We start from the raw sequence: 14,778 nt of genomic DNA on the forward strand, positions 1-14,778 counted from the left end.
TTCCACGTTCTTTGCTCCTGATAAACGAGTCCCTAAATCTGGAATATCCCAGGCCTTTCCTCAAATCTCGACATTCTGGAGTCTGGAACTTATTTGTTTATGGAATAAAAATGAGTTTTGCCGATCGGAGTAACGTTAAAGAAAAAAAAAGTTTCATGGAGGAGCTGGGATTTGAACCCAGGACTTTCCGCATGCGAAGCGGACACTCTACCACTGAGTTACACCCCCGTTGTGACTATCATAGAGATATATGTAATATATACGTAGAGCTTATGAACCATATCGATATTGTTACTATTGAGTAAAATATTTAAAACAATCAGTGAAAAAATTATTTAAAATATTAAAGAACTCCAAGCATTAACTTCATATTTATTTATTCAACGAATAAAGGCTACAAGGATCACACATAAACTATTAAAGTATGAATATTTACAGTAAAAAAAATTTTAAGTGTAAAAAGCAGCAAAACACTCAAATAAGTGTACAAGAAACATAATAATATTACAAATTAAAAGATAATTATGAAAAATATTCATTGCGTGCGCGCCTCTGGATAGAAACTGATTTTGACAGATGACACCACAAGCATAACAATTCGAACATAACCTCACTTTACGTATAATTGCTGGTTTCGCTAATCGCTATTACAAATTCTTTTTTAAAATGTTTAAAAATTCGATTAAATTAGTAAAAAACACCAAAAATATTATATATAGCAGCAAAGGTATGTAATTTTATTTCTAATGTTTAAACCTAATCAGTAAAATATTTATATATAAGCTTATAATAAATATCATCTTTATTTAATTTTTACAATAAAGGATTAACATTTAACATATTGCGTTGTTCTCTTTTGACATAAAAAGCGTACAATTGGCGAAGTTTAAACATAAGAACTCCACTTAACCAATTAAACCATTAAAGAAGAAACCAATAATTACACAAAAATCTTCTAACCGAATCCATGTAATAAACTTACATACTTACTGGTCATAAAAAAATTGTTTTAAAAATTTCAAATTGTAAGGGCAATTTATTATGGTTAAGGACATATTTATACATGAAACAGTGTGGTTCTGTATTAAGGCAGAGTTAGAATTTTTTATACATAAGGCCACAACTATGTAGAGCATCTCTAAAAATAAGTTTCTCAAACAAATAAATAAATTCTCTTTATAGCAAAAGTTTTCTTATGAAAATTATATCTGTAGTTATCACATGTTTTTCTAATTTTTTAGCTAATATACAAACCACAGGGTGTTTAAAAGAAAAGTGGGACCTGTTAACAGCAGTGCTTGTAGAAAGAAAGCCTGTCATAGCACCAGAGTTAACTGACTTAGAAAAGGAATTCAAAGACTACATTGCTGCCGTAGAATATGAAAGAAGCTTAAGAAATGAGACTGAAATTAATTTAGAACGTGAAAAGTAAGTTTCAGAATCATAAATAATATTCTTTACTTATGCAATTGCAGATTTGCATAAGTAAGGAAGTTTTTGCCTAATATTGTATCAAAAATGCACAGTGGCATAGATCCATTCAATCTGTAGTGTAAGGAATTTTATTGTTAGCTCTAATAATGGCAGAACCATTCTTTTAGTTCATTCTTTTATTTAGAATAAGAAACTGAATTAATATGATCCAATCCAAGCCTTTATGTACCATATAAATAAATAAATAACATCTTAATTAATAACTTCATAAGCGAATACAATATTATTAGAATATAATTTTGTGCACACTATGAAGGGCACAACTGGCAAAGTTTAACCTTGTGGCAATTCCTCCACTTAACCAATCATACCAAATAAAAATAAAACAAAAACAAAAATATATAGTGTGATTTACAACTAATCAATGAAAGATAAAAGTGAATAAAAATATTTAAATTACTGAAGTTCTAACAAATATTGCTGAAAAAAACTAAAAATAACTGAATTGTAGGTAAACCCTCTCTGAAACAATGATGTTCTATGCTGAGGCATGTTTAATAATTTTTAATCTTTTAAACTATGACTATGTACAGCATCCCTAAAAGTAAACTTTTCATATAAATAACTAGGTTCTTTTTTACCAATCAGTTTTCAATGAAATAATATAAAATTATAAACATAATTATTTTCACATTTGAGCGAACCCAATGCCTTAATACTAGCAGAAAAATGATCAAATTTTCTCAATTTATATATGAATCTACAACAAATGTTTTGGATGTATTGAATTCTTTTTTTAGTTACAGCAAGAATGGTTAGTATAATATAAAACAATAAGAATATATTGACATGATTAGTGATTCACATAATTTTTTTCCAGTCTTAAAATTTATTATATGTCTATTTTCATATAGCATTTTCATTTTCACATAACTTTTTTTAATAGGGTTGAAATGTGTTGCTCAAAAGGTAAACTTACATCAATATATAAGCCCAAGTTTCGACCATAGTTTGTAAATACCAATATTTTCTCATCAATTTTTATAGAGAGGCGATTTAAGAGATTTTTTTCTCTTATTTTCTGGTCAAAAAAGTAATAATTCAGTCTTGTTCCAGTTAATTTTTAAATTGTGCTGCTTCGAAAATGTAATGATTCTCTTCAAGTCTTGATTTAAGAGCTGAGCCGGTTCCTCTGGGTAGGCAAGATCAAAGCTAAGCAATAGTTCTGTGCCTTCAGAGTGTGATTGAATATGAAAGAGAGACGAACTTGAGAATATATCAGCTGTATAGATAATATGTATAACAAGGGCCCAAGAATAGATCCCTGGGGTACATCACAGATAATATTTCTTGGTAACTCCATTTTATTTGACAAACTGCCTGCAGCCTTTTAAATAACTCCCAAAGAAATGGCATACTGCATCATCAAATTCATAAAAAGATAGTTTTGCACACATTAAATCATGAGTAGTTCTAATAGAACTAAAATTGCTGCCTTTTTCGAATCTAGTATTTTGACAATATTGTCAGTTATATTTAAAAGAGTTAGTTGTACTATGATTTGCCCGAAAGCCTGACTGCTGTACTGGAAAAAACCTATTTGTTATAAAATATTCTGTTATCTGAGCATGTACTACTTTTTCTAAAATCTTAGAAATAATGGGAAACAAGCTTACTGGTCTCAAATCTTGAAAAGTTTTAGGATCTGAAGATTTTAGCAAAGGATAAACCAGAGAATCTTTCCAGTTACTTGGAAAATAACCCCTCTCAAGACAGCAATTTATATGTGTAACATGGAAAACAATGAAGACAACTTTTCAGCATTTGCAATGTGATGTCATCAATGCCAGAAGCATTTGATTTCATATTTGATATGGGTCCTTAAGGGTTGGATCTGTACTTTGTATTATTTTAGTTTACACACAAAAGCCTTGAGCCTTGGAGTATTAATTATTAGCTGTTATTTGAGAATGCATCTGATGCTAATAAAAAGTATAGTTGCAATTATTATTTTTTTTATTAATTTATTAATTTTTTTAGTTTTTTTTTTATTAAAGGTAAAGAGTAGCTTGTAGCTAATCTTTGCCTTCATATTATTATTATTATTATTATTATTATGTCAATGATTGTCCTCTAAAAATAAAATAACTGTTTTAGGAAAAAACTGTATGTACTATTTAAAATCTAAAAATAAGTGTTGTGTAGCTCTCTAAGCATTAACTATTTTTTGCAATATTTAGAATCTCTAACACTTAAACATCCTAAACCCACTAAATAGTAGAAGATATGTATGTTAATCTGTTGGACAATTTTCAAGCAACAATTAACTATAAACATTTTGTAGCAGTAAACAATTTTAAAATTTATAATACAATGGGTGAAGAATATGCCACCAGTTTCAGAGAGTTTTCATGGTACCTAGGTCCCTCTCATAGATCATGTTTTTACTGATTATAATTTAGTGCAAAATGAATGATCCCTAACATTATTCTGAACAAATTTATAAACGAAAAGTAAATTCTGAAATTAAATCTAATGATTAAAAACTTTTTAGGAAAAACAACAAATGTGGCAGCAACGTAAGTCTGAGTACACTAAAAAAATTAGAGTTTGATCAAATAACACTTGATTAAATGATGAAATTCTTAAGTTAATAAAATAAAGGGACAATATATATTAAGAATAGATCAATCATCCTGAGGACCAATATCTAGCCTAAATTAAGAAAGTAACAAAATTAAAGTGTCAAAAAACAAGTCTTTCTAAACAAATTTGGCAGGAAAGAATGTAAAAAAACTGATTCTGTACTAGTTCACAACAAAATTATAAATAACCAATTGGATAGAGTTAAAACTATAAATAAATATTTTGCTCGGGTTGGTGGCTCAATTGATCTCGAAGACCTAAAAACTGAAATTAATAATAAAATTGAGAATTTTTTGGTAACTAAAATAACTAAAAATATCTTAGCTTAAATTAATGATCAAGAATTATCAAAAATCATTGATGAATTAAACCAAAACTTCATTGACTTGAGAAAAGCGTTCGATGTAGAAAGCATTGAAAAACTGTTGGAAAAATTGTCAACAAATAGTGAAGGGCTTTCCAGCACATGTAGTATGCCACAGGTATACTACATGTGCTTGTACTCTTTATATGGGCATGATATTTTAATTTTGCTGACAACACTCTTTTATGCTACAAAGGAACCGATGTAGATGCACTAAAATTTCATTAATAACCACCTTAATACTTACATGAAGCGGCTGTTTTTGAATAAATCAAAATACAAGTAAATCTGCTTAAGTTTATAATGCATTCTGTTGAACCCACTTCAGATATCTTTTGCCAATCTGGGGTATGTGTGCTGAATCAAATTTTCATAAAGCACAAATATTACAAAACAAAATTTGATGAAATCAGATGTAATTTATACTGAACTAAACTTAAAAAGGTTACAAAAAATATTAGAAATTGAAAAATGTAAAATGGCATATAAAATTCTTCATGATCAACAAAAAAAGTAACATAAATATTAGGTTTAACATGCAACTTCTTATAGTTATATCAAACAAGTTAGTATTAGGACGACAATAGGTTTAAGTACTCCATTATGGATGCAATTAAAACATTTAACAATTACAAACAGAATTACCAAATTCTATAAAAGAAATAAATAACTATAATGGTTTTGTTAGAAAATTGAAATCAAATAATATTAATTGCTAGCTTTAGAGCTATGCAATAAATAACTTTAAAGATTTTTTTTACATTTAAGTTTATTATATCAAATTTGTTTAAATAGACGATTTTCAAAAAAAATAATACTATTACCTAGTTTAATATGGTTATAAAGATTATACATATATCTTGCTTATTATTTCAGAATATGATGTTCACACTGAGGTAGAGTAGAAAAACTGGTGTTACCTTTTAAAAATGAATGGTACTCATTCCAGGTTGCTATTATTGATCTATTCTTTTATTTTTATTTAAAACTAATAGCTTAAAAATAAAAATTCTGAACTTCTATTAATGAAAGATGTATTTTTCTAGTAAAATATATTAAATGATTCTCAAGATTCCACTGTAAAATTATTATATGTAATGTTTTTTTTATAGATTTTAATATAAATAAATAGTAGAAAATCACCAGAAGCTAAGATAATGGGCACATCACAAAGTTTATCTGCAAAAACTCTAATACTCATCAAGTATTTTTTTTACAGGAACGCGGCATCAAACAAAAAAGAACTCGAGGAACTTGAAGTGATTGTCAAAAATACCACGCAAGATTTAATAGATGCCTGGAAGGAAGAATTTATTAAGTTTAAACCTGCTGATAAATTTACAGGTACATTTTTTTGTCTCACAACCGGACTGTTTGAAAAACTTGGATTTTAGATTCGGATAAATCAGGCAATGTTAAAACAGTGAACAGAAAACTAGACAAACATTTAGTTTGTGTGATAAAGGAAAAAATTGGGAATAAAGATATGTATGTGCTTCCTCAGGCCAAAAGGGAAGAAGGTGAAACCCTTAGGCAATGTGCTGATAGAGTATTACAAGAGAAATGTGGAAAAGACTTAAAGGCTCATATTTTTGGAAATGCACCTTGTGGATTTTATAAATATAAGTATCCAAAGGCTGTGAGGAGTGAGGATAGTGTTGGGGCAAAAGTAAGTGATCAAAAAAGTATTTAAAGTATTACGTTTTTTAATATTTTTTTATGTAGATTTTTATTTACTTTGCAAGATATAAATCAGGAGAAATTAACCAAAAAGATGCAGATTTTAAATGGTTGGATAAAACAGAGTTGAAGGATGTCCTACCAGCAAATTACAAAAAGAGTGTTTTACCCATTTTGTTTGATTAAAAAATAGTGTACATATTTAGGTAGATAGCTAAATAAATTGCCATAAATATTTAAACAATGTTGATTTTATTTGAACAAAAATACAAAGTTTTAAATCTTAAAACTACTTTTTATGACCAGAATAATATATTTCTTAATCATCAACACAATAGCATTCCTCATCACTTTCTGGCAAAAACCTTTTAGTTATTTTGAAAAACTCATCAAAGGGACAAAAATGGTCACAACCCTTAATTTTTAATTGGACTGGAGAGTTCTTTCCGTAGTTCTCATAAAATATCTTGAGAAAAATAAGTTAAATATCAGCTATTAGGTAATTTAAGATACTAACTTTAATCCCATAGATTCCATCAATTTTGTGCACCTCCATCAAGAGGTAAGAGCCACATGGTGGTATTTCTGACAAATGCGTCTGTGTTCCTAATGTTAGAAGCATTGTGGCTATATTCATTTCATGTACGGAGTAAATAAACATTTTTCTTTCAGGCGGCACAAGTTTATTGGTGATTTTTTCTTGAGAAGTGGTGACAATTCTTTTCAGTAAAAAACCTAAAATTTGTTTAACAAGGAAAATCACTTATAAAGACCATTACTTAATAATTAGTAACTTAAAACAATTTGCAATTAGAATACCTGATATTATTCTTCTCAGCTCAGTAGTATTGGTCATAAGATAGTACATATCTATTACCATAGAATGTAAAGGTTCAGGGTAAATTTCTGGTATCCAACTTTCCAATGGAAACCCTAATTCATCCTAAACTATGATATTATTGAATATTTTTGCAAAATAACCCCGCATTAAGTTCTTACAAGAATCCTGAACCCGGTATATTGATTGAACCCAATTGTCACGTCTATTTGTAATCCGGTATGATTCGCCAGAATTTCAAACGATTTGTTGTACCTTTGAAGATATTGTTTTATCTCGGGTCTTTGGTAGAGGATTTTGGTTAACTTATCATACCTTGGACAGGCATAGTATGGAAGTAGTTCCTGAAAATGTATTTAGAACAAATTTTTCTTAGTGCAAAATTTCCATTTTTACCTTATCTTGTTGAAATGGTAAAAAATTAAATGGAATGGGCAACCAATTTAATACCCAAGACTGTGAGCTTTTAGGTGGAAACAAACCAGCCAAAGCTAACTGTAAGGACATTTTAGTTCTATTATATGATGTAGACCATGCATCTACATGTTTTATGTTCCAGATATCTCCTAAAAAGTTATTGTATCTTTGTCGCAAAGCCACGCCCAATTCGTACACTTGATATCGGCCTTTCTAAAAGTTTTGCATGTAAATTTAATATATATTAGGTGTAAAAATATTTACTTTAGTGAGTTGACCATATCCATCTGGATAAAATGATTCGTTATAATAAGGACTAGATAGATACAAACTAGATTTGTCTGGATTCTTTTCTCCGTGTCTCATAAGCTAAAAATCAGAAATATTTTCTTCTATATAGGCTCTGATTGATAAACTTACCACGTGAACTAGAATTAATGAATCATTTTTTCCGTTTAATGACTGTTTTCCACCATAGATTAAAAGCATAATTAGAGATCCTACTAAAATAACTAGGAGGAATAAAAATGCTTTGTAGGCTTGGCAAGGCATCTTTTCTATTAAATTTGACTTACTGTGAAAATGGAAATATAAGTATAGTTATTATCAAATACTTTAATTGGAAGTCTATAAATTACAGCAGTTTTCTCTATCACCTTATTTGTTTATCTTGGAAAAGTCATAATAACTTAAAATGTATAAAAACATACAAAGTTCATTTATGAACGCTATTAGTGTTATTGAAATAGACATATTTATCATAAATAAATACTATGTGTAGAAATAAAATTTTAAACATAAATTTTAGAAAGCAAATAGGATATTAAATAATAAGCTTTAATCCTGATAGCACGAATATTTCAGTGGATTTAAGAGTAAAAACGATGTTTGTGCCATGTGGATTTAGGTGTTCTGGGATCAGCACTTATAGGACAGTTTTAGTTGGGCATTTTTTTCAATTGCTTAGCAAATTATTTCTAAAGATCAAAAATATTCTTAGAAGCGTACGTGTTTGCAATCAAGCTATCCCAATGATGGTGTAACGCAGGGAAGCTACAGTGATTAATTTGTTGTTGCGTCAGTCTGATTTATTGAGAGCTCTCAAGTGCTTTCAGGTGGATATAGTTACACGTACATATGTAAGACTTTTAACAGAGTGGACCACGAAATGCTTTTGGCAAAGCTGAGAGCTACACGGTTCAGAGACCTTATTATTGACTAGTTTAGAAGCTACTATTGAGAGTAAAAATTTCAAATTTTATATCTGACGACTTAAGGGTATCCCTGGTTTTTGCAGACTAATGAAAAAGACTTGCAGAATGATGCTGTTAGTCTTAATATCTCGTGTAATTGTAAATACAGCTTCTTTAAAGGACCAAAAAATAAATTCGTCCTATGGACTAAATCTCGGGATAATTATTGATGAGCATGGTCTAGTCAACTTAATGAAGCGTGTAAATATTTTAGTCAATGGGTTGGTATTATGAAACTTAAGTGCCGGGTGGACTTTTGTACCCTGGGAATTTGTTCCATATAAAAATCTATAAAACCAACTATGTTAACAACATTTCAATGGTTCGATGTGTGAAGTTTGTAAATATAAATAAAGATCGCTTCTACGGCTGCTCTAGTTAGATTCTTCTCCTGAAGATCCTTTGGTTTTCTGATTTGAGATGATTACTAATTGTATGTATTACAATTACATTTACATTTTTTGTAGAATAGTTCCACTTGCAAGTAACTTATGATAGTTTTTGCTGCGAGTACTTGCTCATTACCGGGATGCTGTGGTTCCTGAAAGAAACCGGGGCACCGCGGGTTGACCCCCATTGAACCCAATTCAACTAGGCCACGACTTGACCCAGATACAGGTGTCGTCATTGCCGCTATGCGATTTTATAATTCTATCGTTTACAATAACTTGTTTTGTCAAATCATCGATTTGCAATGACCCACGTATATATTAAATCTATATATGTTACTCCTGCTAACGAAAGTAGGTTATAATGTACTGGGTTGATTAAAGTATTATAATTTTATGTAGCTTTCTTTATGCTAAATAAAGATTATTATTAATATTATTTGTCTACATTATTTTTTAGTTGTTCGCAAATTTAATTTAGGAAATTGCTCTTGGCAATTTCACTCCAGCTTGATTTTTATGATTCCGTGTACACTATAGATTTTTACAAAATGTGAAAAAATCTGTAACTGCTGTGGTAGTTGTAATATTAATTGAAAAAAATAAAAGAGAACCAAAGAACAATATAGTAAAAAGGGGAGAAAATGTTAAGTGACAAAGTAGATTCAGCGTAGAACTACTCTACAGGTACATGAAAAGTTGCTTACTGAATTGAGAACTGAAGGTCCTATGTAGCTTAAAAAGATGCAAAGGTCAGCAGGACTTTTTCTTATTTTAATATAACTCTTCGGTTTTTGGGAACAGGTAGTACTTCTACATTAAAATTAACAACTTAGGCTCAAATGTAATTTTTTTCATATTGACATAAATGACGCAGTATCAACTTATGTATTCTTCGACAACTTTATCTGTGTCTCAAAAAGGAATTTATGGTGCGTGACTTATCTATTAAAAGTTTTCAAGCAAACTTGTAATATTGATCCCCTTAAAACACAATATTTTTTTTAAATTTAATATAACATCGTTGTATATATAGTTCAGTTCAGAGATCTATTAGAATCTTTGATGTGTAATCTTTGATATTTAATCATTTCATTAAATAAATAAATGTTTTAAGCATTTTTTAAAGAATGTATACATTTCATTCGTAAAATTTGACTACATGCGCCCACGTACTATTTTGTTAGACCTCTGACCTCAGTCACAGCCACTCAAGCGTGAAAAGTTGCACAGGTCCGGCCTTAAAATGTATTTAAAACTTTTTCATTCGGGATTTTTGGGTTTAGTTTTATTAAGTTAGAAATTCAGGATAGTTGATAGCAAGATAATATTTAATTTAAATATAAGATTTAAGTATGTAAAATGAGTTTAACCAAAAATTTTAATTTCATAAGTTTAGTTTTTAGCGCCATCAGTGGGGTGTTTATAACAAGTGATGAGAGAATAGGTGGTACAAATTACTTAGTCCCATTTATTCTGTGGATTAAGGCATTCAATATTTACTTTTTGACACAAAAGTGTAAAATGTTTTGGTTTGTCTTTAAATTTTATATATTTCCTTTTTTTTGGCTATTGAGATTTATTTTTACTTAGTGGTGATTATTAATGGGGATTTTGGCTGCCATATTCAATGTCCTTTATTATTGTTTTTTTTTAATTAATACACATTATGATATATTATAATAATATACTCATGAAAACCCTCCATCTCTATATTTAGTACCAACTTCTTTTGATAAAAAGTAATTATGTAGTAAAAAAAAGTGGAAGTATATTTTTTTAAATAAACTTTTACATTAAAAATCATTTAGCTGTCTATATTTTATGCATTTAAAATCACAATTTTTACTAAAAAAAAACACACTTTACATCCTAAATGTAATATTTATTAATTTGTTTGCCTCATATTTAGTTATGCATATTAGGAGAGATTACATAAAAATTAACAAAAATAATTGCCTATACTAAAAACTAAAAATCTTATACAAAACACTACATTTTAAGTATACTGGATCCTAAAACTATAGTGAGGATACTAAATACTTTTATAAATTTAACCACTTTTTTGAATCTGGCCCAGAAAGTTAATACAATTTTCTAAATTCTGTTTTTTTGCCATTGTTCTGCATTGTTCTTGCATAAGTAAAAAATTTCTCTGTTGCCGCTATGGATTTCAACTTTATCTCGCAAATCAGCATATGGATACTAAAGCATTACATTATATATACTTTATTGTGTCGCTGAAGGACAAACAGGGGCGGTAAACTGAAAAAAACAAAATTTTATACTTGTTTTCTTATTAAAAACAGTGTTTTTCTTACCATAGCAAAAAAGGGGTTTTCCCAGAGAATGGTGGAAGAAGCAGTCTTTATTGTGTCACTGAAGGACAAACAGGGGGAGTAAGCTGTGAAAAACAAAATTTTAAACTTGTTTAATTAATAAAAATATGGTTTTCTTACTATTGCAAAAAAGGAACTTTTTCTCAGAGAATGGAAATCATACATCAATCATAAATGTATCATACCATGTTTCGGCTAAATAATATATAGATCTTTCTTCCTCCCAAAATTTTTTAATTTTCCTCAAATATTCTATACACCACCTGACAATTCCATTACAGCAGCTCTTTTGTTAACCATCTTAAGCTTAAATCCAAGTTTTATCAGGTATCTCCGCAAGGTTGAGACTGAGAAATGTTTGTCCCTAGCCGATAAGACGTCTCTATGGTTAGAACCTCATTGTTTTTGTATTTAGAATACACACCTTTCCTTAGCAATTTGTATATTTATATAATTGTATATTTTACTAATTAATTCTCTAAAAACTAAAAAAAAAATTAACCTTTTGTAGGTTCAATCTAAAAAATAATAAAAAAATATAATTTGGATTGGCAATTATTTGGATTAAACCAATGCTGCATACGGCGACTACTTCCGCCTATCTATTAAAATAAAATCAATATGACAACATAGCACAGTAGAGGTACGGTGCGCGATCGACAGGTTATCTGATTGGCTCGGTTTCTACAACAGAAAAATCATGGCCGTTTCGCGCCGAGCCAGTTTTTAAACTAATTGGCCCCCAAACCAGCAGATGTGTTCGAGGCTTGTGTTTTACGTCATCGAAAAATAAAAAATAGTACGCCAATGGGGTGGCCATATTTACCTCCCGTCTCACCTATACTCCTAAGCATCAGATAACTTTGTCAACTAATATTTGTTTCTTATTAGGTGACTCCTATCAGTCTCTAATGTAGTTTTAACGAATTGCTTTAAGTACAATCGCTGTGTGCAAAGTGTTGTCCCTCAGTATTGTGCTGCAACTTACTGAGGTTCTACAAAATGAATATTTAAAGGCATACAAAGTATTTTTAACTCTATTATTTTACTTGGTTGAAGTTGATCAGAATAGGTGTTATTATGTGACTTCAGTGTATGAAACGACTGTGAATTTGGGTTACTGATGATGCAAATGGTATCGAAACCAGTGTTGTTAATAAAGAACGAGTTTCTTGCAGATTATCTAACCCTTAAATTTGTAGAAAATCTTGTGTTATTAGTTTTAGTTTTCTTTGTAGGTGATCAGAGCGTAAGGAACGAAGCTCTGATGCTACATATAATCTCCAAATATTTGGAAGTCTAGTTTTTAGAGACATTTCGTTCCATATTTGGCGATTCTTGAATTATGTTTTCTCCATCTATTAATCAATGTTGCGTTTCTATTTGTGAGGCCTGTTTTTTGAAAAAATTTAGTTACATTTACTAACTTTTTTAGGTGGCAAATACTTAAGCAAAATGGATCAACATTGCCATTCGGCGCCTCAGATGGCAAGCATATTATTATGTAAGCCCTAGTTGTACTGGGAGCTATTATTTTAATTAAAAAACCACGTATAGTAGTTTTAATGGTGTTGACTGAACGTACAAATAAAGTTATGTGGTTGGATGCAAAAACAGAGTATCCGATGGTGGTGTTACATAATTTAATTAATTAATAATACCATAAATCTGTCCCCTCCAAAGCAACTTCCAGGAAGAGAAAATATGTCGGCATCTGTTATTGTAGCTGACGACGCACTTGCAATGAAACATGAAACCATATTTACTTAAGCCATATCCATTTAGAAATCAACCAAAATTTCTCACGTATTTAACTACCAACTGTTCCAAGAAGGATCATTGAAAATGTTTTTGGTGCCGTGAAATGGGGTGAAGGAGCTGCCTTATGTTGTTAACATGTTTGAAAAAAAAACAATATGCAAAAGTTCGAACTACTTTAGGACTCTACATTGGCAAATTATTTTTTAAATAAATATTACTATGTTAAAAAAACAAATCCTGTATGTGCCTATTCACCTGCCATTGTGGTGAATAGGAGCACTCGCTATTTTGTTTAGTTTATTCGGATTCCATACGTCGAACGGGAACAAACATATTGGGATTTAAATTTTATATTTCTCTCTAAAACACTAAAAAAAGGACTTTTTTTTAATTATTATTTTATTTATCAAATAATGCATATAAAAAAACATAGTATTAGGTATAATAGAAACAAATCTTAACTTATAAAAACAAACATAAAAATGTATTTCATACAAAAACAAGTTAAATAAAATATTAAATTTTAATGCCAAGTTGAAGAATAAAAACGCTTAAACTAAAAACTCTCAGCCTTTGGTCACATTTCCAAAATTTAGTCCTTTGCTCTCCTTGCATGAAGATAACTTCATTATTATTATTTGGTCATTACCAAATAATAAAAAATAGCAAATAGACTACAGGCCGGACAGGCCCAGTTTCCTCGTCGCTTTCTTTTATTATTTCTTTCTTTCTGATAAATTGAGGCGTGTTTTACAAAAACCGCACATGTCCAAAATCAACGAAATTGAGCTAGTGGCACCTTCTAGTTTAAAAATATGATGTTTTTAATATCTTAAAATAAGAATCTTCAAAAACGACACAAGTACTAAGATAGAGCTAATTGAAAATTCGATAATTCTGCAAAAAACACACATGTCCATTGTTTTTCCACCAAATACAGCATTAGTCCGTGCGACAGGATAGGACATGTGTGCTTTTTGTCGTAAAATCTCGCTGAAGCGCTCGAATTATTAGTCAGTTTGTTATTGTTTTGTCTATAAACCAGACGTGTTCTTGTGATTTTTGACTGGAGGTTAGAATTTGCGTTTTCTTGCTCAAAAATTATACTTAAAAAAATGCAAGATCGTGAAGAAGTGTTAACTAATTGGCCTACAAAAAAGCCAAAGAAAATAAAGAAGGAGACAGTGATCAAAGAGTTAAAAATTCGTGGTGAAGAGCATATAAATCACAAGGGCAAACGTGTTTTAGCGCGTAAAACTGGCGAAGCATGCAGGTATGTTAGAGGGTATATTTTTTAAGTGTGGGTTTTCCAATAAAAAAAATATTTTTATATAGTTTCTGTTTTTCCTGTTTTTTGAGCAAAAATTCCTGTTTTTCCAAAGTTGCTGAAGAAAAAAGAATTGCCATTCTTACCCAGTTTAATAATATGACTGACAAAAATAATCAAGATTCTCATTTAACTGGTCTCATATCAATGAATCATATTATTAGAAGACGTTCCCGATCTGAAATAAATAAAAAAACTCACGGTGCTAGTTTTACTTACAAAATAAGGGTGGATGGATCTGAAATAAAAGTGTGTAAGAAAGCTTTGCTCAGCCTATATGGCATTAAAGATGCTCGTTTAAGGCGAATTCGAGATTCCCCTATGACTACT

General features: G+C 29.9%; 2 protein-coding genes and 1 non-coding gene across 5 annotated transcripts in view; 1 reads left to right on the plus strand and 2 right to left on the minus strand.

Moving 5' to 3' along the window:
* Nucleotides 1–6,368, plus strand: part of LOC126734274 (39S ribosomal protein L46, mitochondrial) — a 245,198-nt gene extending 238,830 nt beyond the window's left edge. For 2 of the 3 annotated variants that reach the window (XM_050437822.1, XM_050437821.1), the window contains exons 2-6: nucleotides 642–727; nucleotides 1,242–1,428; nucleotides 5,664–5,788; nucleotides 5,839–6,113; nucleotides 6,170–6,368. In XM_050437822.1, coding sequence (XP_050293779.1) covers nucleotides 667–727; nucleotides 1,242–1,428; nucleotides 5,664–5,788; nucleotides 5,839–6,113; nucleotides 6,170–6,310 — 789 coding nt within the window. In that variant the 5' untranslated portion in view covers nucleotides 642–666 and the 3' untranslated portion in view covers nucleotides 6,311–6,368. The remainder of the gene's footprint in view (nucleotides 1–641; nucleotides 728–1,241; nucleotides 1,429–5,663; nucleotides 5,789–5,838; nucleotides 6,114–6,169) is intronic. The other variant, XM_050437823.1, reaches the window with a different exon arrangement.
* On the minus strand, nucleotides 157–228 carry Trnaa-cgc (transfer RNA alanine (anticodon CGC)). The gene has a single exon. It is a non-coding gene; the product is annotated as a tRNA-Ala (tRNA).
* Nucleotides 6,358–7,999, minus strand: LOC126734273 (venom acid phosphatase Acph-1-like). Its single transcript, XM_050437820.1, has 7 exons — nucleotides 7,800–7,999; nucleotides 7,644–7,748; nucleotides 7,359–7,592; nucleotides 7,124–7,306; nucleotides 6,944–7,067; nucleotides 6,642–6,859; nucleotides 6,358–6,590 (listed from the first exon to the last, which is right to left on the minus strand). The coding sequence occupies exons 1-7, from the start codon at nucleotides 7,929–7,931 to the stop codon at nucleotides 6,444–6,446; spliced, it is 1,143 nt and encodes a 380-aa protein (XP_050293777.1). The 5' UTR covers nucleotides 7,932–7,999; the 3' UTR covers nucleotides 6,358–6,443.
* Between the last annotated feature and the right edge of the window lie 6,779 nt (nucleotides 8,000–14,778).

The sequence above is a fragment of the Anthonomus grandis genome, chromosome 3 (assembly GCF_022605725.1).
Source record: "Anthonomus grandis grandis chromosome 3, icAntGran1.3, whole genome shotgun sequence".
NCBI classification, from domain to species: domain Eukaryota; kingdom Metazoa; phylum Arthropoda; class Insecta; order Coleoptera; family Curculionidae; genus Anthonomus; species Anthonomus grandis.